The sequence below is a fragment of the Hypomesus transpacificus genome, chromosome 10 (assembly GCF_021917145.1).
Source record: "Hypomesus transpacificus isolate Combined female chromosome 10, fHypTra1, whole genome shotgun sequence".
Classification (NCBI taxonomy): Eukaryota; Metazoa; Chordata; class Actinopteri; order Osmeriformes; family Osmeridae; genus Hypomesus; species Hypomesus transpacificus.
The window spans coordinates 6,972,415-6,998,152 of record NC_061069.1 but is presented as its reverse complement, the minus strand read 5'-3'; the positions used below and the strand labels follow the sequence as shown (position 1 = coordinate 6,998,152).

General features: G+C 42.5%; 1 protein-coding gene across 2 annotated transcripts; it reads right to left on the bottom strand.

Moving 5' to 3' along the window:
* Window positions 1-95: 95 nt before the first annotated feature.
* Window positions 96-25,257, bottom strand: LOC124472438 (guanine nucleotide-binding protein G(olf) subunit alpha). 2 transcript variants are annotated; one of them, XM_047027269.1, is made up of 12 exons: window positions 24,583-25,257; window positions 20,104-20,176; window positions 19,515-19,569; window positions 19,274-19,393; window positions 14,229-14,326; window positions 3,480-3,534; window positions 3,297-3,370; window positions 2,764-2,822; window positions 2,319-2,439; window positions 2,077-2,207; window positions 1,773-1,840; window positions 96-1,634 (listed from the first exon to the last, which is right to left on the bottom strand). In XM_047027269.1, exons 1-12 carry the CDS (start codon window positions 25,046-25,048, stop codon window positions 1,488-1,490), a joined length of 1,467 nt encoding a protein of 488 aa, XP_046883225.1. In that variant the 5' UTR covers window positions 25,049-25,257; the 3' UTR covers window positions 96-1,487. The 2 variants fall into 2 exon arrangements, with proteins under 2 accessions (XP_046883225.1, XP_046883226.1); XM_047027270.1 differs by lacking the exon at window positions 24,583-25,257 and adding an exon at window positions 20,422-21,460.
* Window positions 25,258-25,738: the final 481 nt, after the last annotated feature.

Sequence of the window (25,738 nt, the reverse complement as noted above, 5' to 3'; positions counted from 1 at the left end):
AAAAACGAAAAGGCATGGCGCTGCAACGTCTGGTCTTCACTGCAGGTAAGTGGTTAATTTGCATAATGTATACAGGTTTTTAGGATTTTTCCCTATTTTTTTTAATATATTTTTTATTTTTATTTTTTTTTACTAAACAGCATTTCCTTTTTTTATAAACCAGAAAAAACTAAACTCTACAGAGAAAGTCCCTACGCGCAGTCTTCTACTGCTGATAGAGTTTGACATCAAGCTGTACAGCGCAGTCAAAACCATACTTACATCTGAGCTCATTTACAGGTACAGCCATAATCAAGGCACAAAGATCTACAAGTAGATTTGTTTTTCTTTCAATAAAGTTGTACAAAATAATATTACATTTTACAGTCTGTACAGGATAAATCAACCTTGCACAGTCTGTACAAGGTAACAAAAAACCCAACGATTCATGTTCTCCCCCCCTCCCCTCCCACCCCCAATAAGATCTCTAAGCTAAAAGGATGGTTCTGTGAACAGACAGGTCCAGGTGAGTGTGGTGGACTCCTCTAGGACACCTGGGCTGAGAGCAGCGGTAGGACTAAGGTGCACAGAGCTCTGTCCTGTTCCTTTATTCCTTCGTTTTGTCGTTTCCAACACCCCCACCTCACCCCCCCCCCTCCTTCCTCACGTCTCTGAGGAAAGGCGGGATGCCTCCCTCAGCCCGCCTGCAACTCGGCAACACTAACATTTGTGAAAGAGTAATAAATATTGTGATGCTACATTGTGTGTATACGTCCTCCAAAAAAGTAACCTGATGCAAAGTGCATTATCTCTTCATCGTCTACTCCCCCCCCCCCCCCCTCTCTCTCTCTCTCTCTCTCTTCTGTCTCTCTGTCTCTCTATCTGTCTCTCTCTCTCTCTGTCTCCTCTCTCTCTTCTCTGTCTATTCGTGAACAAGCCGTCTTTCAAGTTGAGAGGAGAAGCAGAGCGCCCACTATGATGGAGAGGGTAAAGGTCTGGGGGTGATGCCAGCTCCGACTGGCAGTTGACATGTCCACTCACACATACACACACTTGTAGAAACATACACACAAGCCCATACTCACTCAGACACACGCTCTCACACAGACACCCACATGCCTCTACACTGAGGTCCTGTGGGTGCTTATCACATCCTCCCACACCCACTCAGCCAGTCCAGGTCCAATGACATAGCCAAAAAATAGGTCTTAAGGAAAAATAAGGAGGTAGCCCGAGGCTTAGTGGAATGACAAAAAATCAAGGCATTTGAAGAAAAACAAGGAAGGATAAAAAGCGGCACGCACAACTTTGTTCCCCAACCTTCCTTACATCTGTGAAATGGGGATGAATCAGTCTAAAAACAATTTAAAAAGGAGGAAGAGGATTTTGACACACTTCAGTAGTACTTTATCTGCCCCGACAGGTGGGGCTTGGGTTGGGTTGGGTTTTTTGGGGTCGAGGATGCGGAACGGTTGAGAAAACACAGAAGGCCGATGGAGGCTGTCCCATCACAAGAGTTCGTACTGCCGCAGGTGCATCCTCTGGATGATGTCCCGACAGTCGTTGAACACCCGCCGGATGTTCTCCGTGTCCACGGCGCAGGTGAAGTGGGGGTAGCAGTAATGTCTGCCGTCTCCGCTCGCAGTGCTGATCCGCTGGAGGGAAGAGGAAAAAGAGGGGAAAAGGAGAGGAAAAGGAGAGAGAAATTAGGATTATGGATGTTGGCTACACAGCAAACATTTATAGTATCATAAGGCTTTTGTGTCTTGGTCCCCCGATGCTCAAATACTTACAAGGAACTCATCTCGGATGAAAAACTTAGCTCTCGTCACTTTAGGGTCTTCACCAGGTTCAGGAGTTGCTGATGAAAACAAGAAGAAAAACACCAGTTTCAACTGTCTGATCAACCCTCGTAGGAGAGCCTTGATACAATACCCAGGGCTGACACCTGAGAACTAAGTTAGCCACGAGGTTACAGTGCCATCATGGCCCCGCCATGCACTTCCTGTGAGTGCACATAGTTCTAGAGTCAAGATTACAGTGCCTTCAGTGTGTTCTGACTAACTCAGTATCACTATGACACGGATTCTGACAAACCTTCATTTGGTATGGTGTAGCGAGCATATTCAGGGAAGTAGTCTTCAATTTTGGATTTTCCAGCTAATACTTTCTCAGCCAGCATGTCCTGCTTGTTCAGGAATAGGATGACTGATATAGTGCGTAACCATCTGGAGGACAAACAGGAACAACAAGAAAAGAAAAAAACGATATTCGTGAGGCCACTGAAACATTAGGTTTTGGCTGACAGGAATAGCAGAAAAAAAGAGACATTGACGCACCTGTTATTCCAAATACTGCGGAAGAGATCCAAGGCTTCCCGTAGCCTGTTAGTGTTGTTGTCTTCCCTTATGACCATGTTGTAGCTGCTGCTCGCAACCACAAAGATGATAGCAGTGACATCTACAAACAACAAGAGAAACGTGTTCAGACACCCTGCTTCCTTGGAGGGCCAATCGGTGTGTGTGACAAACAGCAAAACATTTAGTACATTTAGTCATTTAGCAGACGCTCTTATCCAGAGCAACATAGAGTAAGTACAGGCACATTCTCCCCAAGGCAAGTAGGATGAAGTGCCTTGCCCTAGGACACAATGTCATTTGACACTGCCGGGAGTTGAACCAACAACCTTCTGATTAACAGCCCTACTCCCTAACCGCTTAGCCATCTGACTGTAGGAAACCGACTGTAGGAAACAGACTGTAGGACTGTGTCCATCCGTCTCACCGTTAAAACACTGGATCCATTTTCTCCTTTCGTCTCTCTGGCCTCCAACGTCGAACATACTGTGGAGAAGATGGAATATTAGGTCACACAAACATGTTATGACACACCGACTACAACAACATCCCCCTCATGTGGACAGTCAGGGAAGTGGGCTCTAGAGTCATAGGGTTGGAAGCGACAATGATTATTCAACCTACTTGAATCTTTTTATTATGTCTGAAGACATGGTCTTCAGATGGAAGAGATAATGGTTGATCATATACCTTCGACTATTGAGTGTCTGCTTTTTATGTAACATGCATGTAGTTGCACTGAATTGACTCAGATTGTTATGGTACCGTTTGCTATCACCCTCATTGTATACATAATCACATCATTACAATCATTGGAGATACAGTGACCGTTATAAAAAAGTAACTGAAGGAATAAGCGGTCTTCAAGCAGCAACTAGTCAGTTTAAGGGTGTGCCATCATCATGTGATTTGGAAATGTGCAGACATAAGAGAGAGAGAAAGAGAGAGAAAGAGACTCACTGAAAGTTCACTTTGTCTACTTGGAATCTCGTCTCAAAAATCCCTGAAGTTAACACTCGGCAGCGTAGCAGGTCCTGAAAGGAAGATCAGAAGGTTGTCGGGTCGTGTAAGAAGCCAAGGAAATGAATGATATTTTTTACAAATGCAAAACCTCTTTACAAATCCATCTACACGGTGCATTACCTGGTCCGTAGGTGTGTAATCGCTCTGTCTTACGGAGTCAATTCTGTCCAGGAAACTGCAATGACACACACACACACAGAATGAGCTGATTTTTTGTACTTGAGAGTGGATGACCTGCTTATGACCTCATACTTATAACAATCCCTCCATCAGACAGAGCTGACTAAGCTGCCTACATATATCCGATATCCTCAAAAATGATAAGACCCAACATCAAGTTTTGGAATGATACAATTGAACGTAGAATATATATATATATATCATTGCATTATCATTGGCTTTGCTACCATCGGGATTCCATGGACACAGAGACTGATGTATGACAAGAGCCGATCACATCAGCGGTAGGGACTCTGGGCCTACTGTCCACAGGCCCGGTGCCAGGTCAGATTTTTTAAGCGGGAGGTATTTGGGTGCAAACGGCAATACATCTGTGCGACCACTAGAGGGCAGGACTGCTCAGCCCGAGCTATTTTGGTCCGTCTCTTGTTGGAATGATTACATAAGGTGGTTATTGTGGAGGTTAGACGCCATGGCTGACTGTTGCTGCCTGATCCGGTGCTGAGGGAGCATGTGCAGGGTGCAGGCAGCAGCATGGCTGTTCAGCAGCCAGAGCAGCACAGTTTCACCACACACACACACACCACACCAGGCCTGGGCCTGGCCGGAAATACACTCCCACAACCATGAACACAAGCCAGCATCAGACCCAGGCCTGTCTGAAGACACACTCCCACCAACACACACACACACACACCAGAAGGAGTCCTTTTGGACTCACAATAACAACCTCGATGTCGATGAGACACACACACACTGTCAATAGTCCAACTGGGCTATTAAACCAAGTCACAGCTAGTCCACTTGTGAACCATAGCTGGTTTCAGCAACACTTACAGTATCACAGGAGGATGAGAGCAGATGATCAGATAAGGAAGTGTAACTCTCTGACCTGAAGAACCAACATGACAGCCGAAACACCAGCGTGCTTGGTGCTTGGTACCAGGGGCTCCACTAGAGACCAACGAGAGAGAAAAAAGGAACCAGAGAACTCTGTGCTACAGAGCAGTTTTGGTTGCTCTGCCTGATGAGGTCATGTTCTCGAAGTTACGGAGCACCAGACAAACACACAAACAAACAAACAAACAGAGAGGCCAAAAACAAACAGACAAAAAAACAGACGACAGGCTAAGTGACAAAAGCCCGAGGAACACAGGAGATTTGAGCTGGAGATAATCAAATGTTTTTGGGCCCACCAATATGATGCCGACATACGACACGTCTTCCACTTCTGAACCTCAGGTTTGGGAATAACCTTTACTTTTTTATTGTATTATAATTCTGATATACAGTGCCCGACATGCATTTATTGATAAATACCAGCTGGGGAATCCTAGAATAAACACAGCATAACTAAAGTGGTGTGCATGTCGAGCTGTACGGAGATAGGCCTCCACAGACAGACAACCTTCATGTCAATGACAGTGGACCCAGCCTCATGTGCTCATTTGATAATTGGGTTGACTTTTTACAAATAGTAGACCATCTTTAATTAGCAGTGCAGAGAGGAGGATCAATAGTTTCCATATTTTGACCGGCTCGGCCTAGCATAATGGTCCAGCCTAGCGCTTCACTCCAGCCTGCAACTCACAGCAGAAAGAGAACCATTTCAAACACAAAGCAGAGGCTGGTCCCTGGTACAGTGTGGATTTGCCACCAAAATGCTCATCAACATAATCGTTCAGTAGGTAATAAATGACAAAATCCTTTTATTTCATTTAGTCATTTAGCAGACGCTCTTATCCAGAGCGACTTACACTAAGTACAGGGACATTCCCCCCGAGGCAAGTAGGGTGAAGTGCCTTGCCCAAGGACACAACGTCATTTGGCACAGCGGGGAATCGATCCGGCAACCTTCTGATTACTAGCCCGACTCCCTCACCGCTCAGCCATCTGACTCCATCTGACTTTTATACTCTCCTTCTCGTGAGCTTACTGTGAAAACATTTTTTTACTTCAGGTATTGGGATTCCAGTATGTTTAGTACAATAACTAGAGTTTACTTATACAAACATTCTTTGATGTTTCGACATTGACCCCAACGGCTGTAGCATTTTCTTCTTGTTTGACAGATTTCCATAAAGCCTGGTACCACGTATGGAGTAGGCAGGACAACCCCAAGGCACTGCTACAGGCAGCACAACGATACCTGAACAACTCGAGTCTTTGTTAGAGAGTCTGGAGATATCTGAGCTGGGCTTGAACTCCTCCATCCAGACAAAAACACTGTACAATTTTAGAGATGGGTCTGAAACGAGACAAATCCATCAACAGCTCAGTGGGCGCTTCCTACATATAGGAGTGAAAAAGGAGACACTCCTGACAGTCAAACCCAACACTGTGTAAACAGAAGTACCTGCTTTATTTCAGCTCTACGAATACAGTTTCCAGAGCCGCATCAAGACCCAGTTTTGAAAGGTGTTGAATAGAATTATTCAGATACATTGTCCTGTAACACGTCCTTGCTAAATGCCTAGGAGAACATTTACATCCCTTTCCGAAAATACCCAAGTCTTCAGGACCTGAGGTCTCAGATTTGACTCCATCCTGTGATTATCTGGTCTCCGGGAAATACTGTATGCTTATTAACACTCCTCGCGCCTAAATAACACAAAACAGCCAACGCAAATGGACAAATCATCAATGCAGCATTACAAGTTGATATAAAAGTCGGAAAAACATAAAAAGGGAAACAGACGGAATTCAGGTGCATTTAATTGCATTTTAAGCATTTTATTTTGAATTCTTATGAGGTTACAACCTCAAAGCTAGATAGATTGTTCTGGTGTGAACTAAGCTATTGACCCGGTGAAAATGAGATTTTCCTAATTTCCCTAATAAGAAGTCAATAACAAAAAGTCCATGTCAGACAGGGAGTCTACTGTACTTGGGAATTACATAACCCCTTAACCCAGCTCTCAAAGCTGAAATTAAAGTTGACAGCAGATATGTCTCAATAATCAACTATTAAAAGCATCTAGTTCCTTAAAATAAAAACCTCAATATAGCTTGGTTCTCTTTTTCCAGTGTTATTGATAGTTACTGAATCCTTGGTCATCTAAAGAATCCCGACACCAGGTTATCAGGATCAGATAGCCCAGTTATCAGAAGACAGGTGAGTAATCAGCATTCCCATAACCTAGCTGTTGAAAAGTCCCTACTGAGGAAGAGACCTGAATCTGCTCTTAACACTGTTTGTGTAGTTCCTGTTCCCTCCTCCAGATGGCATCCCTTTTTCCCCCGTTACAGACGGCTCTCTTCCACTGACCCTGCCTGCTTTTAGCAGCTGGGTTCCCATGGTAACCCCGGTCGGTCGATACCACTCCTTTCGTTTCTCTCTTCCTAAGCCAGGCCATACTTGTATCCTTCCATTCCCAGACTCACATACATTCACACAGCACAGCACAGCACATCTTTCTGTCTCCGAGCACAGAGAGAGAAAGACTCCAGTATCTCTGCGGCCCCCTCAGTGTGTGTGTGTGTGTGTGTGTGTGTGTGTGTGTGTGCGAGACAGACAGTGTGTGAGAGAGAGAGAGAGAGAGAGATACAATTAGTGGAGAGAATGCATGTAAAAACACACAAGCTGATGTAAATCGGAATAAAGCAAAACTTGAGGACAATACTTTTGAGCCTGACTGCAATGCAAAAACAAATTGTGAAACGGGGTTGAAGATTTTACAAATCGAAAAGCTTAATAGAATTCTTGTGAGAATACATTGATGAGAAAAATGCACAAATGTCAGAGGTCCCATTATAGTATTATATTTAAGTATTTTAGTTATGAAGTGATAATCTACCATCACACTTAAAAGTGTCAATGAAAGAGGTAACAGATGTTTCCCGAAAACTCAATTGCATTACTTGCAAGCACTCTTAAGTTATATTGGTTTAAACTGTCATGGGTAAGAGTATAGAAATGTGTTCATAAGAAATCTATGTCTAGAAATGTATGACAATAAATATGATAAGCCTCCCTTGCAAAATCCCGTCCATCCTTGCTTCCTTTTGGACATTTGGACTTTAGCTCTGTCCTTATCTTCATGTTGATGAGGAGATCATAAATAGAAGCAACAATAGTTTTAAGAGTGGAAAACAATCTAGAGCCGGGTAGTTTTATAAGAAAAATCTAAAATGGTCTGCTCAGTAGAAAGAAGAGGAATAAAATTGCATAGGTCACCAATATCTTGCACCAGAATACATTTAGGGACTACGTGTTCTTGGTTGTGGTAAGGTGCACTCCACTGCAGACTTAAACACCAGGTTGTGTAACACATTATAGTTTACATGAGTTAACAAGCTAACTCATTTATCTCATACACTGAAAAAGTCTACAGCTCAAACCATCTTGGTAAACATACCACTTTTAGGGACAAAATATAAAGGTTACTATAAATAGCCTGTGTGCCCCCTTTGACCACATTCCACAGGGGGTGAAAGTTGAGTCCTGTTTGACCAGTAGAGGTGGGGCAGAGGGATAAGTGGTCTGGGTGGGGCTGCTGCTGCTGGTGGGTGGTGGTGGCTAGTCTAACCTAACCCAGACCAGACCATGAGCTAAACCTGAACGACTGTCAGCCAAACTCACACCGACATGGGCGGCTTAAAATCCTATGTGATGTGTAACTAGCTGATGTTGATGCTAACACAAACGGTCATGTGCGTTTGATAGATTTTGCATGCCGAAATCTGCTGCTCTCTGATAGGTTGGTTTACGCGTAACCGTGAGTAACTATGGGCTGGGAGTTCCTGTCATGATTATACAGCAAAATGTTTTCTCTGGTGTCTAAAGATCAATGAAAGAAAAAAAGAGAGAGAGAGAGAGAGAGAAAGAGAGAGAGAGAGGAAGAGAGAAAGAGTGCACATTAATGTATCCATATTATAGACATGAGCCTATGCTAATAGATGTGCTTTGTGTCAGCACATTACAGTGCAGGTAAGGACTGGCAATGCTCACACACATATACACGCACAAAACACACACAGAGGCGTTCTGTGTCTCACCTTCTGCTACTGACCTTCCTTTGTTTACAGCGCATTGCCGGGATACTCCCTTTGATTCGGCTGTGCACACGTGACCCTCCGCCAGTTTCTGCTCTGCAGTGCTGCTGCTAAAAATAGCCTCAGCTTGCCCTGGCTCCACAGCTAGTTTACATAAGCTCTAAGGGGGGTGGGGGGGAAGGCAAAGAGGGGAGGGGAGGAGGGGGGGCCTCCATGGAGGGGGGTTAGCTACGGACGACCATCCCACAATCTCTGAGCAGGGAACCTGCAGCGCCACTACTGTCCTCCAGCAGTCTATGCCTTCATACTCCAGGGCAGTGGGTGTTTGAGTGAGTGTGTGTGTGTGCATGTTATTTTGTGCATGCGTGTGTATGTCGGTCTGCACACTTTTACAGGCTTGCAGATATCCACCGTTCACCATCCTTATTCCCCATTCTGTGTGTCAGTTGCGTCTTTAAAATTGATTCATTTTTCTAATCCTGAAATGCAATTCTTTTATAATGTCATGCACCAACCATACACAGTGTCACCTTTACACCCTATTTTGTATGACCTAGGTGGAGTCAAGTTCCATCTGATACTGCTGAGGTTGTAGTTCAGCAATAAGCATAAAGCTTGTAGATAAGAACACAGCACTACAACTGTAAAAGCATAAAACATGTCACCTTCCAATCAAGACCCTAGAAGAGTGTGGAATACAGTAGGCGAAGGGGAATCTCAAAAGTCGAACTTTGCGCAAATTATAAATCACTGTTACTATATGCTGGTGCTTAATCCTGAACAACAGAAACTGAATAGAAGATTCAGGCTATTTATCTGTTCAAAGAATCTAAATTCTGGTGGAAAAATGCTGAATGTCTGACTTTTACAAGGAGCCCTTTTGGTGTGTAAGTGTGATCATGGATAGGATTTGGTCCATGTTGTCATGGCTGTACGCTACAAATGTCTCTGTGAATAAAATCTAAACATAAATGTAATCGTGACATTGGTAGCCATTAGCTACTATTAATACTTACAGATTTTAACACCCAACATTTTATTTTTGTTTAACACAGACTTTACAACCAGCTAATGATTGTATTCATAGCTTGTAAACTATGTTGAAGAATGTATCTTCAAACTTGAAATAACTTTCCAGAATCAAACTATTAATGTGGATAGAAAAAGTACTGTTAGACAAACTCAAGCAGGCCCAGCACATGGTTGACCAAATCCCATTTTTTTATAGGATTGTCATTTTTGATAATCCTTGTCTATCTAGATCAGAAAAAAAACAGAATGCACTAGTCTGTATTAAACAATGTTTAAATCTATAGATGGAATCACATCTGTCCTCCTGACCCAAGTGGAGAACTCCAACCGTGGCCCCAATAAGCAGACATAGTCTGTCACCCCATTGACTGAATCAGACCTATTGTGCCAAATGACGCACAGGGCTTCTCCTAAAACCAACCTTTGACACACTCTTTCAGATGAGTCTAGAATAGGGATCTAAGCGTGGTCCAAAACCTCCTCTGTAAGGGCCTGGCCCAGAGGGAAAGGCCAGGGGAGCGCACGGCCCCACTGGGGGTTCACACCATCTTAAGGACGAGGTTTGCATTTGTCCCTAAAGGACGGTCTCCCACCATGATGAGCATCCACATGAACAGAGCTTCAGACAAGGGAGCCACTCCTTACTCTTTCGGAGGAGATGATGCACACACACACGCACACACTTTCATAGCGCCTCCTTTGAATATTTCACAGTCAGCTGAGGGCAGGTCATCTGATTTCCGCAAGTGACACAAAGCTTTTTGTTAATCTGGATGAAACAAAAAAGTGTTTAACATAATTTTATATTTATATAATTTAAACTTACAAACACCTGTATAAAGCAATGGACTTCTCCTAAACAGTTGGCTTCCAAACTAACCTTCAAATACTGATCATCTTCAAATGATAGAATCAAATGGCAGACAAACTTTCTGTGCACTAAATTACCCCTGCATCCAGTCTCAAATCCCTCCCAGACCAATTCCATCATCCTCTGACCTAAAGCACAGTCGAGGCAAAAAAGAATGCCAACATATGAACAAATAATGAAACTAAATCGAGACAGGAAAAAGCAACAGTGACATGCAGCCAGTGTATAAATATCCCTCTCTCAGGCTCTTCCTAGAACAGAAGAGGGTCCTTATTGAGGAGAACCAGTGTTTGTGAAGCGTAGCCCCTCTGTTTCTCTTGGCCCTTCAGGGGCCGGCACTCAGTGACAATGGCGGCCATTCTTTATGCGTTACTGTCCCAGATGACTGTGTCCGTGGCCCCTAGGCTGGTGACAGAGTCCCGTGACCACCACAACACCCCAGTCCCATCCCTCACTACGGCTAGAGCCAAGCCTATTCCCCCAGCCCTGGCCCCAGCCCTAACCCTAGCCTGGGCTCATTCCCAGCCCTAACCCTAGCCTGGGCTCATTCCAAGCCCTGGCCCCAGCCCTAACCCTAGCCTGGGCTCATTCCCAGCCCTGGCCCCAGCCCTAACCCTAGCCTGGGCTCATTCCCAGCCCTGGCCCCAGCCCTAACCCTAGCCTGGGCTCATTCCCAGCCCTGGCCCCAGCCCTAACCCTAGCCTGGGCTCATTCCCAGCCCTAGCCCCAGCATGAGCCTGAGCCCACATCCTAGTCGATACTCATCAACACTTACCAACATCCTCTCCCTATCCCCAGCTCTGGGCCCCGTCCCAGCACCATCCCTAGCCTGCTTCGAGCCCTAATCCCATTCCAGGCTCTGCCTTTCCACTGGCCTCATGCCTCTGGCGGATCTTTCATCTCAGTCCCAAACCCAGCGTCACTTCTAAACTGCGCCCAACCATCAGTTCTAATCTCTCCCCCTGCCCTACCTCTATTTCTAAACACCTATCATCACCCCAAGTCTTATAGACCCATGGACCGAGTCCCATGTGGGTCTGGGTGAGTCTCTGACTCTGCCGTAGCCTTGCTTCACAGCCATAAGCCAAACAATGAGCAGCTGAACACTGAGCTCCATAACAAACCAGCCACCGTTTAACACAGAGTGACAATCACAGTCTACAGTTCAAAATAACTCATTATATGGATTGTGTCATGTTGGGTTGAGGAGTGTAACTAACATTTGCTACAAAGGAAAAAGGGCCTGTGAGCAAAGACAGTTTTTGTGCATATAAAGCATTTGATTTTTGGAGGTGACATGAATGCTTTACAATGGAACTGGCCTGCCATGGCTGAAAACAGCTCATAATCAATCAACACGCAGACACATATCTGTGCTCTTAAAACGTAGAAATGTGCAATGCAGAGTCCGCATTGATCGGTGACTGGATTCCAAAGCATCGATACGGACATGCTCTTTGGCATAACAACTGCTCGCAATCTGCCTATACGTTTTTCCAGTCCCTTTGTTCAATGGGCCGTTCATTGTTAGCCCAGTTGGAGAAAAAAAACATGTCTGCCTATAAACTACACTGACGGGCAAGGGCTGTGAAGGACAGTAAAGGACAATTAAATCCAACAGAATTGTTGCAATAAGGTGAGAAATAATTAGTGAACTCTCAAGTTATGTCCAAAGCACCATTTAGTGGACTAACTATAAACATGTGAGACAGATGCAGGCTTTAAAGTGCTTGTTTATCCAAGGAACTTAGTCCTACATAAATAGAATTGAGGCATTTAGAGATTGAGCCTTTTTTTGTATGCCATAACTCTTACTGTGCTTTAACATCATCGGTCTCAATAACATCATGTTGGCGCCTGCCAGGCAGATCCTCCTCACCAATAGGCACCTGTACCCCAGCTAGCTCAACGTGGACCTGCGGAGCACTCACAGGCCGCTTCACTTGAAAAGGAGACGTTGAATGGACTCCACTGGTTCTGGGGTCACAGTGTCTACCAAGTTGGAGACGCTGAAAGTCAGCCAGCAATTGTTGGCTGATGTTGGTGTCATGGTAAGAAAACCCACGACAAGGCGGGATAGAGGAGAATAACATCCGAACGCTCGCGAGGAACTCGAGTGACAAACGAGTATGAAGTGTCTGAATTGAAAGCGGTGAAAAGTCGCGCGATTGTGCTTGAAATAGCAGCCCTGACATACACTGGGGTTCAGAGGCCCTTCCACACAGCGGGGCTTGGTGCCATGTAGGACATGGTATCTTCAGACATTTCCCCTGCGAGGTCACATGGAGTTTATGGCTTGGAGAGGAAGTGAGGGAGAGGGCATGCCGTCTGGAAGGTTCCAGGCATCACACAAGCCCATCGACAGAAAGACATGCCAAGTCAATGCAAAACTATTTTGGCTAAACACATTGCACACACACGTGCGCACACACACACACACTCAGCCCTCCCACCCCACACCCACAGTATCAGCTCCACCTTACAACTTCACGTGGCTTCACCCGTCACCTGATCCCCCTCCTCTATCAGAACTGGTCTTGTGGAGGGCAACAGGGAATCCTTCCTCCTTGTCAAATGCATACCAAAGCAGATGGGCATATTTAGAACCACACAGGCAAGTGCAGACACAGCTGGATTGTCTTCAGTCAAAACAAGGTTTGCAGCCTCTGCCCCAGAGTGGCAGACCGTAGGTGGGTGTTGATCATTTCTACAGTACATGTACATCCAGTTGGAGAGGAAGCAGGAGGGGGCAGTACGAACAGTTCCTCAGTTTGCATATTCAAACTTCCTTTTACAGGCCAGATAGGTTTGTAGTTTGGATCACATGCTGGAATATAGTGATGTTATGAACTACTGTATAGAGCAATAAGACCATTTGGTGATCACTAACATAGCATGAGACTAAAACTTGATTTCATTGAAGTTGCACTTATTTGTGTTATAATGCTCACGAACATCTTAATAACTAAAGCAATAACCTGAATATGAACGTGTTATGGCATCGTAATGCTATGATAGATTAGGTCAAAGAAATAAATGAGTTTACACTATGGCGTGAACAGTGAACTACATGACAGATACTGTTCAGACCATTTAAACAGCCGGGGCCTAGGAGTGTAAGAGAGGCAGTTGACATCTTGAGTTCCTCTACAGGTGAGTTGTGTTAGCTTGGAGAACAAGGACGTTGTAAAGGAAACTTCTATCGCCAGGCAAGACTAGCCGACATGTCACTCTAAAAACAACAGTTCCGCTTTGAAAGAATTTGAAATTAGTCAGAGATCATAATGCCTGCCCCACTTTACAGACTTAGTAACGTCTATACATTTGGGCAGCATTGCAAACAATCTTCATGGCACTGTAGGCACAATCACTGAGAAACTCCCATAACTTGTACTGGACATGCAAAACATGGCCTGTACACTAGTTGTACTAATGTTTTGCCTGTTCTGCAGTTTCCTAAGGACACAACAACAGTGTACCACACCCTATGTAAACTAAATTTTTCAGACATATGTACACCGTTGGTAGGCCTTTAGTACATACAGCGAAACCTTCAGGGCCAAACATTACTCACAGAAGATATTCAAGTCCTTTCGACCTGGAAAAAACTGTTCAGGTACACTAACTAACCAAATCAACCCCACGGCTGCAATGCAAAGCCATCTCACCAATTTGCCCACAATACATTACTGCTGGCAATATTCCAGGTAATGGTGAGGGTAGCTTCCCTTTGTTCAGTGTTTGAAATCCATATCTTAATGGCAACATTTAGGTCATGAGGGGGAACTCACTATTGTGCACAGTCGATGAGCTGATACTCGTTGGACCTCTCGAAGCACGCCTTGACTCCCTCGTCGTCCCAGAGCTTCTTCGCATGGTCAAAGAACTCCTGACGGGGGAGAGAGACAAGGTAAGCAGTGTTAACGGCCTGTTGTATCATTCTTAACAACACACACATGTGCGCAACACTCACAAGCATGCGCACACACACACTGATGGAGATAAAAATTGATCGTAGATTTATTTCCGGCTGATTTGCGAGCGTTCAAGCTACAGGTGGTCAACAATGGGACTGTCCCAAGAGTTGTATGCGTCTCACTTATAACCTTACTAAATCTCCTCTATGTTCCCCTAGGCCTACACCACACTGTGGCCCCCTACAGACTTTGAAAAGCCATTAATAACAACGCATAAATTACATATCATTCTATGTCTATGTAACAGATGGACCCCTTTGAGTGCTAACATTTAGCATTCAGCAGCGTTAACCTGTACTTCTCCTCAGCCAGACCACAGATTCCTCAGAGGAATGACGGCCTGCTGCAGCTCTTAAACCCCTCTAAGTTAGCACTCTGTCAACACCAACTCTCTCTCAGCGTCCAATATTATTTTCCAAAGACATACTAGCTCCACTTCCTGTATAAAGACCAATACAATACATGTGTTGATATGCATTCATATATTGCCTTGAAAAACCTCGAGGTCATGGAGGTAAAACGGCTTAAAATATGGTGTTCTATGAATGACGTGCAAACCTCCACCCAAACTACTAGACTTCCGGTGTTCCAAATAGTCCATAGTCTTGGCATTAGTTAGACTAATATACCATAATTAAATAAAAGCTAAAAAACTAAAAGATTATTTGTCAAAATGAATATTAAATAGAGTATTTTCTGTAGTACTGATGTGATTCTTAGTCCTGCATCTGTTTTGCAAATACTAAAACACTGACGCTAAATATTGACCAACATTTTTTAGGCATGTTCACAACAGGCTCAGCATCAGTTCCTCCACAATTAGGAGTCACATACACGACATTGACAATCACAACGATTTTCTCTCCATATAACATTCCCACTCAATTCAATTTCTTTCAACAATTCGTGACATTCCCTAAATGCAAACGTAAGCATAAGGTCTACTGCAGAGAGTGCATACAGAATACTATAAACATCATATATTACTATACATAGGCTCAGTTCTTCAGCTGACTTCCTGCCCCCAAACAATGGGCTGCATTATGTAGAGAGCTCATCTTATCAATGACTTTATGAGACATTTCCCAGGACTCTCATGCCTGAAACAGATTATTGCTCTTATATTCACCCTCGCCTCCTAGGCTCCTAGCCTCCTAGACTATGCACATGCCTTTCAGATGGACTCCTCCTCTGGCCTAAAACCACCACATGACCCTCTGCACTCCACACTCGCTCTGCACTCTGACTACAGTCCGGGTGGGAGACGTAGAGACCAGGGAGAAGATTCTGATAAGTGATCACATGCTCTCTAAGATTCCCACTTATAGATGCAGAGATTAATTCTTCACTGAGGAATTCAGACGTCTATATTGAGCCATTTAAATATCTATGGGTTTCAGTAAAGGCTCACAGATAAATGCAAGGCTACCGAATGTCACTGTTAAACACGGGTTGCAACGTACAACGAGATGAGAATGATTTTTACTGGTTACAGTTTTGGTTTCTTTTGGCTTGACAACTTTTCTAAGGTGCATAATTGCATGTAAAGAACTGCCTCAGGTGCACTTTACACCTACAACTCTTTCTCATGCACAGGCACAGGCATATCAGACAACCAGGCTTCTATAGGCCAGGTCTTCATCTCTCTGGTACTAATGAAGCTTATTTTTCCCGTTCCTTCAGCATCAGACAGACAAATAAACAAGGAAGGGCTTGAAAATGCGAGCCAATGTTGGGACTTGATGAGGAGAAAAAAAGAAGCAGAGCATGGTCCTCAGGGCTCTTTTCCACAGAAGCGTGTGACACTGGGCGTTTGAATAAATGCAGTGTGTGCTGTAGTGCCCTACAGAGGAACTGATAACAGAGAGAAACCAGGGGGGGAGTTTTTAACAAGCTATTAACTCTTTACTGCTCCAGTCATAATCCTTCCACTCATCATCCATCACTAATCACGAGATACAAGAGAACTCTGCCAAGTTCATCAGTAAAAGTTTGAATTATTCCGGCATTCCTATAAATGTCTGCAAACAAGGGAAACCTGCTCTAGTCATATTGAATAACCTGACACACCGCTTCCGTACAACAAAAACAAACAATAATAAAAAGCAACCAATTTGAATCCTAATCTGCACTGCTTGAAATTCAACTCTAGAAGTTTGGTTGACCTCTATTCTCCCCTTGGAGAAAACATACATCAATGGCCAGCAACCTTCACTCCCTTCATGCCGAGGCAGCAAGCTCAACTGCTCAACCCATGATAGCCATCATCACTACTTTTATTAGATTGGAAAAGATCTGTATTAGGTAACAGGCACCCGGCACAGAGACCTGACTTTCATGTGTTACTTCAGTTAAAGAGTACAGACAAATTTAGCTAAAAGGGAGAAAGAGAGGGAGCGACTGTTCCAAGATTCCTTCTTTCATAACATCTACTCACAAACAGAACATCTCTTCCTGTCTCCCTTTGACCCACTAAACAGCACAAGTATCAAACAATCAATTATAGAATAACAAGTTCTCTGTCAGACCTAAAATTTGACCAGAAAACTAAAAAAAAGTTGAATCACATTACCAGGGAAAGTTAAGGTAGTGTTTTTCTTGGAAGCTAAAAAACAGAACCAGGACAAAGCAGAATAGTTTGTGTGATTTCAAAAGAAATACATAATTATGGGTCAATCTACACATCGGCCAAATTACGATGACTTGATTCACAAAGGGTCACTGACGCCTCAAGCAAACACTTCCTCAGGAACACAGCATAAAAATGCATGTGTTCAACGACGGGTGGGGTTCAATAGGGGTAAATAATCCACAGTTCTTATCTTTGAAAGCGACGCAACAAACTGATTGCTATTCATATCTAAAACAAATAAGATACATTGCTCTGTCTAACACAGGAGTTAGGCCTATCCCATAGCTTTTGTCGGGTTACGTTTGAGCCTAATATAGGTCACTGATCCGTCCTTGTCACCTGTCACTATAAGTATCAAATTGGAAGGCTTCATCTTTGACTGAACATGGCAGTGAGAGAGAGAGCTGTACCCTGTCAAACAGGAGCAGGAGCTCATTTGAATTTGCTCCACTTGAGTTGACGGACGCTGGGAGGAGGCTATGGCGCTCTGGCCCATATTTGTTTCCATTTTGCATAGACAACCGTTCATATTAGCCCGTCATTTTCCATGCACTATTCCCATCTAAAATGTTTACGTAAGAAAGGCTTTATATAAAAAGCAATGTTTTGTTGGTAAACTTAAGACTCTCCAAAGAAAGGCTCCAACATTTCCAGGTCGCAAAAACCCAGAAACAATTGTAATTGCTTCAACAGGTGAGTGCCATTGGTTGCTGTTTGGCTGTGATCAGAGCCGTTAAACTGGACACTAGTTAGGATCTACTTCCTCAAAAAGTTGCCATTAGGAAACCTGAAAACAATAAAGTTAACTAAAACGAATATTCAAACTTCATTCTCCAGACATGTAGTGAACTTTTACATAAACATGTAAAGAACAAAAAGGCCTACAATATAACCCCTAAACAATTCCAAATTACCAACGGTTCAATATTGTCTAGAGAGCTCTCTGTTGATTTATCATTGTTTGCTCAAGTTACACAAAGGTAAAGTACATTCTATTTCCTTCAAGATTACTTGAGACAAGGGTTATTCCCATATCTGTTTTGGATAATTAGTATTTTTTGTGTGATGAGATTAAAACTGAAAAAATTAAATATTAAAAAAATAAAATACTAAACAATGACCAATATATCCATTTAAATCAGTAACATACTTCACCAGACAAAGGTTTAAAAAGCTTAAAATGCTTGATTTAAAAAAGATTTTCTTAAGATTCTATCATAATCTAAATTAGCAATCCTAATATGTGGTAAACAGAGGCAGCTTCAGATCAAATGGCTCTGAGGTGGCACTGTATTCCATATCAAACTCGGTGGCACGAAGTGACAATGTAGTGGTGACACTGACGTCATAAGAGAAGAGACTGATGACAAACACAGACACACCAAACAGAGCCATGTTGTTCCCCTTATCCAGCCCAGGCCTGGGAACTGAACAGCATCTCTCCCCATGGCCCAGCGGATCCCACAGACAATCCCAGGGCAGGCAGCACAGAGTGGCCCTGTCCTGCCCTGTCCCTTTACTCATTGGCAGCCTTGTCCTACATGCTTAATGCTTTTAATGTGGCTATATATGCCTGTCATGTGTCCTCACACACCTAGAGCAGGAACAAGTCACAACACAAAGTAAGGAGACATCACTACTGGCTATGACATATATATCAAGTAATAGTATGGTTGAATGTGGGGAGTTTAGGATAGCTTTAGTTAGTAACTATAACCAATAAGGCTAATGAGACACTATTTAATAGTTTAGCGCAGACAGCAAGACACAAGCACTAACACACATATTCAAAAACCTTTCTAAATATTTTTTGTTTTGCACTTTCTAATTTACTATTCACATTGCGCACAGTTCAATTTAAAACCAGGAACCAAGATTTTCTAAATTATGTAAAACATCTGTACTCCAACCCCATGCAATCAACCTAATCAGATAACTGATCTTAACTGAAATGAATCCCATGTCCCTCCACATCAAATTAAAATGTCTGCTTTAGTCAGTGAGAACAAAACTAAGGCATCCCAACTGTTGATCTTATTGGCCTACACGTTCAATTAAAATAACATCATATAAAATGTGCATCTTGTTTTCAATTTGAATCTTAAGAAACTGTAAACATTTCTTAACGCAATTCACCACCAGTCTCAGGACATGAACATATCGTATCCATTCCCTTTTATTTTCTCACCCTCTTTCACACATGCACACCCTTAACTGGGCATCTTACCTGTGTGTAGTCAAAGTCTGAGAGAGGAGCTATGCTTTTGATGTAGTCAATTCTGAACTGGTCCTCTGGGTTGGCTAGTGGGACTGGGGGTATTAAAGTGCTCATTGCAGACACTATAGTCTAGAAAGGAGAAGTAGAAAAAATGCTTTAGGTGCAATAAATACTGAGTAAATCATACCATAAGACTGTCTAATAATCGAAATGTGATGTGTGTTCAGGTAACAAACTTTATTCCACTCACCACTATGGCATCTTTCACGTTTTTCCGAATGTCTTGGATTTTCTGTTTCTTTTCTCTACAGGAAAAATAAGTACCCACACAATGAATGAAATGGAAACAGAATAAAAAGTATAGATAAGAAATCAGCTTTACTACTGTCAATACAGATATTCCTAAAACTGTAGGCACTTGTAACATGTAGGCCTGTTAAAAAATAGGTCACTATTAACATCAATCTCATGGACTTGCAACAGAACATGGGCCTACATGTAGCCTATCACAAATACAAAGTAGTCCACCATGTTATGGAACTAAATAACAATGTGTAAACAAAAACTGAATTTGATCCCATGCTTCATAGGCTTCTGAAGAATGTCGTGTCTTATAACTGGGAATATATATGAGGCAGAGCTAATGGTATAGCCTTTCGTTGGACACTGGGCCCAACAGGCGCTGCAGTGCCTAAGGCAAATCCATTCAGCCGATATTCTCGCATCGACAGTCTCACTCATTGAAAGAGATACCAAAAGCATAAACACAAATAATAAAAATAGGCAATATATACATATATACATGCTATGAAATATGTAGGCCATTCAATAACACTCACTCTGCGTTGAAACCGTTGACGTGTAGAATCCTCATCTGCTTCACAATGGTGCTTTTTCCGGACTCTCCGGCACCTTCGAAATTAACCATATGAACAAAATTATTAGATTGTCACCAATAACTGAGTTAAAGGCTTTGGGCTTATCAAAAAATGAATAGAACATCTTTGAAATGCAGCTAATTGTAGTCTGTAGGCTTCGCTTCCATCAATATCCACCCCCATGACATATTGCGAGAGCTGTCAAATAGGCTAGGCTACGTGTTCGGGTAAACGAAAGGATATTTAAATAGTCATCGGTAAACCATATACAAACCTTACCCAATAGTAACAGCCTGTGTGTTGCTTTATATGCTTGTCTTTCTTTTTGCAATTGTTTTTCTATCTTTTTATTTGCCTCTCGTTGTGCTTTTTCGTCGATGCGTTGATCTTCAGTCTTGCTGTTGCCCAAACAACCCATCTTCCGTTACCCTACCTCGTCAATCGAAAATATGAAATAATAGGCTACCTAAGATGATATAATGAAAAAGCAATGGGGCTAAAGAAAATCTGTGCGACGCTTCTCCGTCGGAGGGAGGAATATGTTCCCCGTTACAATTCCGTTTCAGCCGCAACCAACCGGACCTTTGGCATCCGAGTCATCCAAATTAATTCTTTATTTACAAACCAAAAAGCGATCGTTAAAATAATTGAGGCAAAACCCTATAAAGAGAAAGAGGGTTTCAATTTCTGGAAACCAGTCAACTGTTCCTGTCTCCCGTTCCTCCCCTCTTCTCTCTGTATTTTTCTATCTAAATTTCTATCAGTATTTCTGTCTCTTTAACTCAGCACTGCCTCTCTCTGTGGCACCAGGAAGTAACCCTGAACCACGGAAAAAACCTTCGATACAATGTAACACTCACACCTACAGTCCGTTCAGATAGGCTATCATTTTATGGCTGGTATGACAGTGGTAGAGGGGTAATTAAATAAGGCCTACATATATCCTCAAAAACTTCACAAGCCAGGCCAAAACTACGGCGGTAGGAAACTACAGAGTTGGAGGGTTGGGTTTCTGTTGTCGATGGGAGTCAACTAGGTGGCCCTGACCTCGGGTTTAGGTTGTCAAATCTTGTTTTCAAACGGAACATACAACACGGGCTAATTATCTGTCAGGCATATGCTTAGCCTACTCTAAACTTAGCCAACTCTAAACTATCTCTTTCAAAAATCTACTAAAAATAAGAAATAATATTAAAGATGAAATAAAGTTGGCATGAAAATAAAACAAACGATTTCTACAACGTCTAAAAGTGCATGTCAAACTAAAATATATTTGAATTTGCATCCGCAACTCACGCGGCCACGGTTTTGTGATGACTCCCTATTGAATTCTGTTTTCTATTGTGCGCGTGAGCAAGATAGCTCCCTGTCAAGACATTTTCGCGAGCACCCGTGGGAAAGCGGGTTCACGGCGCCGCGGTAATTCTCCACACTGGCGCGCAACTGACAGTATAGCCCAATAGTAAGGCCATAGGTTATTCATGAGAGAGACATAAGAAGGGAGATGGGAGACACCCGATTAATTAAAAGTGGGTCTAGTGGTCAAATTAGGCGTTAGTTTATTGAACAAACTTTGTTGCCTTTATAACATTGAGAATTTGGGATATTTGTCTGCTGCAACGTTACAGAAACTTTTTACAATGACGTTTTATAATTAGGAATATAGCCTACATTGCCAATTAACAATTGCCTGTCTAATAAATAGCCTGTATAGAAAAACATTTTTAGACTTGTAGCCTAAGGAACATGGTGTTAGATCCCTGTCAACTGTTTTCTAACGATTCAACATGTATTAATATAGCCTAATGCCTCTTTATAGAAAACTGCATTTAAGAAACTGCGGCTGGTATTGTGCTTAATAGCCTATTTAATATAGTAAAATGTTAGTATGGAGTATGGAACCATATCATCCTGTATGCAGATACAAACTGGCACAAGGTATTTTAACCAGGATTCCCACCTTAGCATGCAAGGTCAAAACAAGCAACTAGCCCATATCATCCCCTAGTGGCCACAAGAAGCATATGTGACTTATATGAGCTGAAACATTTTATGTTTAGGTACAGGCCTAACTGATAGGTTTGATTTACAGGTCATATCACACAATTTGCCTGCGTGACTTAACTAGGTCATACAAACAACACATATTTGATCAAACAAAAATGTTACATACAGATCCAATAATTTTTCTTCTATGCCTAAACCTAATATTATTTAACTGGAATAATAACTGAATATAATGTATTCATTCAGCATAAGCACCAATAACTTCTGTTGATCGTTGCAACTAGCAACCTAGCAACTGGAAAGTCAGTGTAGATGGTAACAAAGTTCATCTATGGTAAATGATATAACCCATTTAAAAAGAAGCAAAGTTCACCTGCCTCTACAGTGAGACATTCCAGCATTTAAAGGGGAGGCCTAAGGAAGCTGTGAATCTCACTGTGTGTGTCAATAGATACATCTGTAAGCCCCTTATTTGGTTTGAAATATTCGGATGGGATTTTGGTAATTTAGAACATCAAAAATGTTTCCCAATAGAGTATCATTAGATACTGCCTCTTTAGAAGCTTGTGAAGTATGCTATACATTATATAGTCTGCTATTGGTAGGTGTGTTGAGTTAGACATAATAGTCATTATATGAAAGCAACTAATATCAGATGCTAACAATGAGTCCTTTTCTTTGAAGTTTGATCCATGAGGCCTAACAATGAGACTGCTTCTTTTCAAAGAAATTCGTTTTTTATTTTTGTCTTGGGACCAAAACAGAGTGCAATGAAATGTTCCAGTGTAAAGTGATTTTCACTGTTAACATAAACAACGACAGACGGAAAATCCCCTATCAATTAATTCAAGTAGAAAGTGACCTAGTTTTGTTATAAAGTATTGCAATGTAAAAATCATAATGAACATTCTGGATTTAATAATTTGAGACCCAGTACGATTGTGATCTAGATCGTAGTATTAATACTTAGAAAAAAAATTGTATTTCAATAAAGCATTGGCTGTAAACAAATAAAGTGACCCAGATTAGCTACCATACCTTGGCCCTGAAATGTAACACTATTTGGAAGGTGTCTTCTTTCAGAGACACACCACAGTCCACTGGCATGCAACTAGAGTCTTAATGAAGAACTGGAGGGTATAAAGTCCCCCAGCAGCTTCTAAAATAAACCTAAAGTTACTGTTACTGTGGTCCCAGATGAACAGATAATGGCAAAAAATCATCATACACAAACTAACTGTGATGTCCGATAATAATCTACACAACATGCAACAAACATTAGTCATCTCGGATCAGTAGGAGGTAATGCAATTTAGAGAAATTACATGTTTCTCCATTATTAGGCAATAGGCGCTGATTAACAAATTCTCCTCATTGTACTGACATATTAAAGAGAAGGTTGTCAGTACACATAGCAACAAAAAAAACAGCCTACCATGTAACAAGATGTTTTACAGTGTTAATAAAATAAATGACCTACCAAGTCTATGACTAGGAAGTTGGTTCAGTATTGGCTTCTTAAAACAGTAGCCGACAGTTGTCTTCATGTGTGTTCTTTTTATATTGCCTTTTTAACTGTAATAACATCAAATCGCTGTAGATGTGGAGGACAGGTGTGGATGGGGCAGCCAGTCATAGCCTGAATATCCTGCCAGGATATTCATTATAAAACTGACATAAAGCCTCAAACCACACAAGTTTTGTGAAACCTCCAGGAAAACAAGTAATTGTTAAATTATCATATTTAGACCCTCTGAATCAAATCTCAAAATTCAAAAGCCCTGGGAGGAAGAAAGGAATATGAAAAGTGATGAGCAAACGTAATCTTTCCCACAACCACTGTAATACAAATTTTACAGTGCACTTTAATCATCAATTGAGTAGTGGCAATCCCTACAATAAGCCCACAGTGTGTCAATTTGTGTCCATGTGTCCATATATTCTGAGAATACACAGTTTAGCAGAAACTCAGATACGCCCAGTTCAGTTTGTGCTTGCGAGTGTGTGTGTGTGTGTGTGTGTGTGTGTGTGTGTGCGGCGTGCGTGCGTGTGTGTGTGTGTATATATAAATACCAACATTTAGAAAAACATTTGTTCGTAAAAGGGAACACTAGCCTACACAGCCTTTCTCACTCGGCATTGACCATGCTAGGCCTATGTACATAACCCTAACCCTATAGGGTGTGTGCACGTTAAGGAGGTACAGTAACCTATTCTGAAAAACCAGTCAACCTCTTTGGTGTTTAATGGGCTACACACCGAGGGACATCTGTGAATATATAGAGGCCACGCATTTTAAAGGCCACACACTCAGTGTAGCGTATTTCCCAAGGTTCCACGCTAAATTTTCCACTCATGTAAAAGCTTGAAACACAGAACCCTTAAGCAGTTTACATTTCTTAAAAGTTCAATATATAGTCAACAATAACCTACCGAGCAGTAGCAGCCGATGAGTCTGTTTATACTCCCGTTTTAGCTCCTTTAGCGTTCTGTCAATATTCTTACTGACTTTCTTTGCCTCCTTCTCGGCCTCCTTCTCCTCCACCAACAATTTATCCCAGTTTTTCTGCTTCTGAGTGCTGGTCTTCTGCAACAATGGTAAGCGTCGACCACGATCCTTCCCTGTCCCCTTGCTGCCACCCCCATTCTGTATCAGCACTCCGTCTGTGACCGTGTCTCCACGGCGGAGCTCCCCGGCTGGGAGCTTGGCCGAATCCCCATGGCGTACTTGGCTACCGCCGCGGAGCGATGATGTCTCGCCGCATCCCCCTGTGTCCTCTTGACAAGGTCCCCCGGCGCGTGAAGGTACAGGGGGTTCGGGAGGCTGATCTGAGTCCGAGGTAGCGTTAGAAATCAGGTCCCCGAAGAGCCGGGGACGCAAACTGTAGCACAGCCCCATGTTGTAGCCAATATCTGTATATATTTTTTCATAAATTAAAAGATTAAAATCCGCATATACACACCAATCTTAGCGCGCCATCATTATATTGGAGCACCAATGATGAGATTTTAATTCAAATTTGATCCGAAAATGTGAATGAATTATGCTCCGACATTTGCTATATGTCATTTTGCATTTTCACCGGTCAGCCTACGCTCTGTATTTAGTGCATCACCTGATCCTAGTGGACTGCGGGTCCACCTTACCGTAACTAAACCAAAAGCACAACCGTTAAAAACGCTTCCAAAGACTGTATTGTAAGAAGAAAATATATCTGCCCAGTATTTAGAAGGAATGTATTGCACGTCATATTACTACAGTATGGCCATTTCGAGAATGCTGGTCATGATTCTCATTCCACACATTTCATATATGCATGTTTCAAAGTTCCCTAGCATGCCCACACTCACACAAACATTATAGGCAACTATAATGCATCGTGTGCATGCTTTCTACTTCGAAACGTAACTAAGGCGTGCGGTAAATAATGTTTGGCACTTTCAAACCGTCTCGGTCAAAGTATGCTGCCTTGTTACTAATTATGTAACAGTGTTACATAATTCTGATACAGTCCAATCTATGATCCAATCAGTATACTCCTCCTACTAGTAATCCAATTTACCAGTAGGTGGCGCTCAGGCATCACAA

Bases quoted from the DNA above. Each gene is read 5' to 3' on its own strand.
- LOC124472438 (XM_047027269.1), bottom strand. From the start codon at position 25,048: ATGGGGCTGTGCTACAGTTTGCGTCCCCGGCTCTTCGGGGACCTGATT. The intron at 2,823-3,296 runs GTGAGTCTCTTT...TCTTCTCCACAG, and splicing joins GTAGACAAAGTGAACTTTCA to TATGTTCGACGTTGGAGGCC. The intron at 1,841-2,076 runs GTTTGTCAGAAT...TGTTTTCATCAG, and splicing joins CTACACCATACCAAATGAAG to CAACTCCTGAACCTGGTGAA.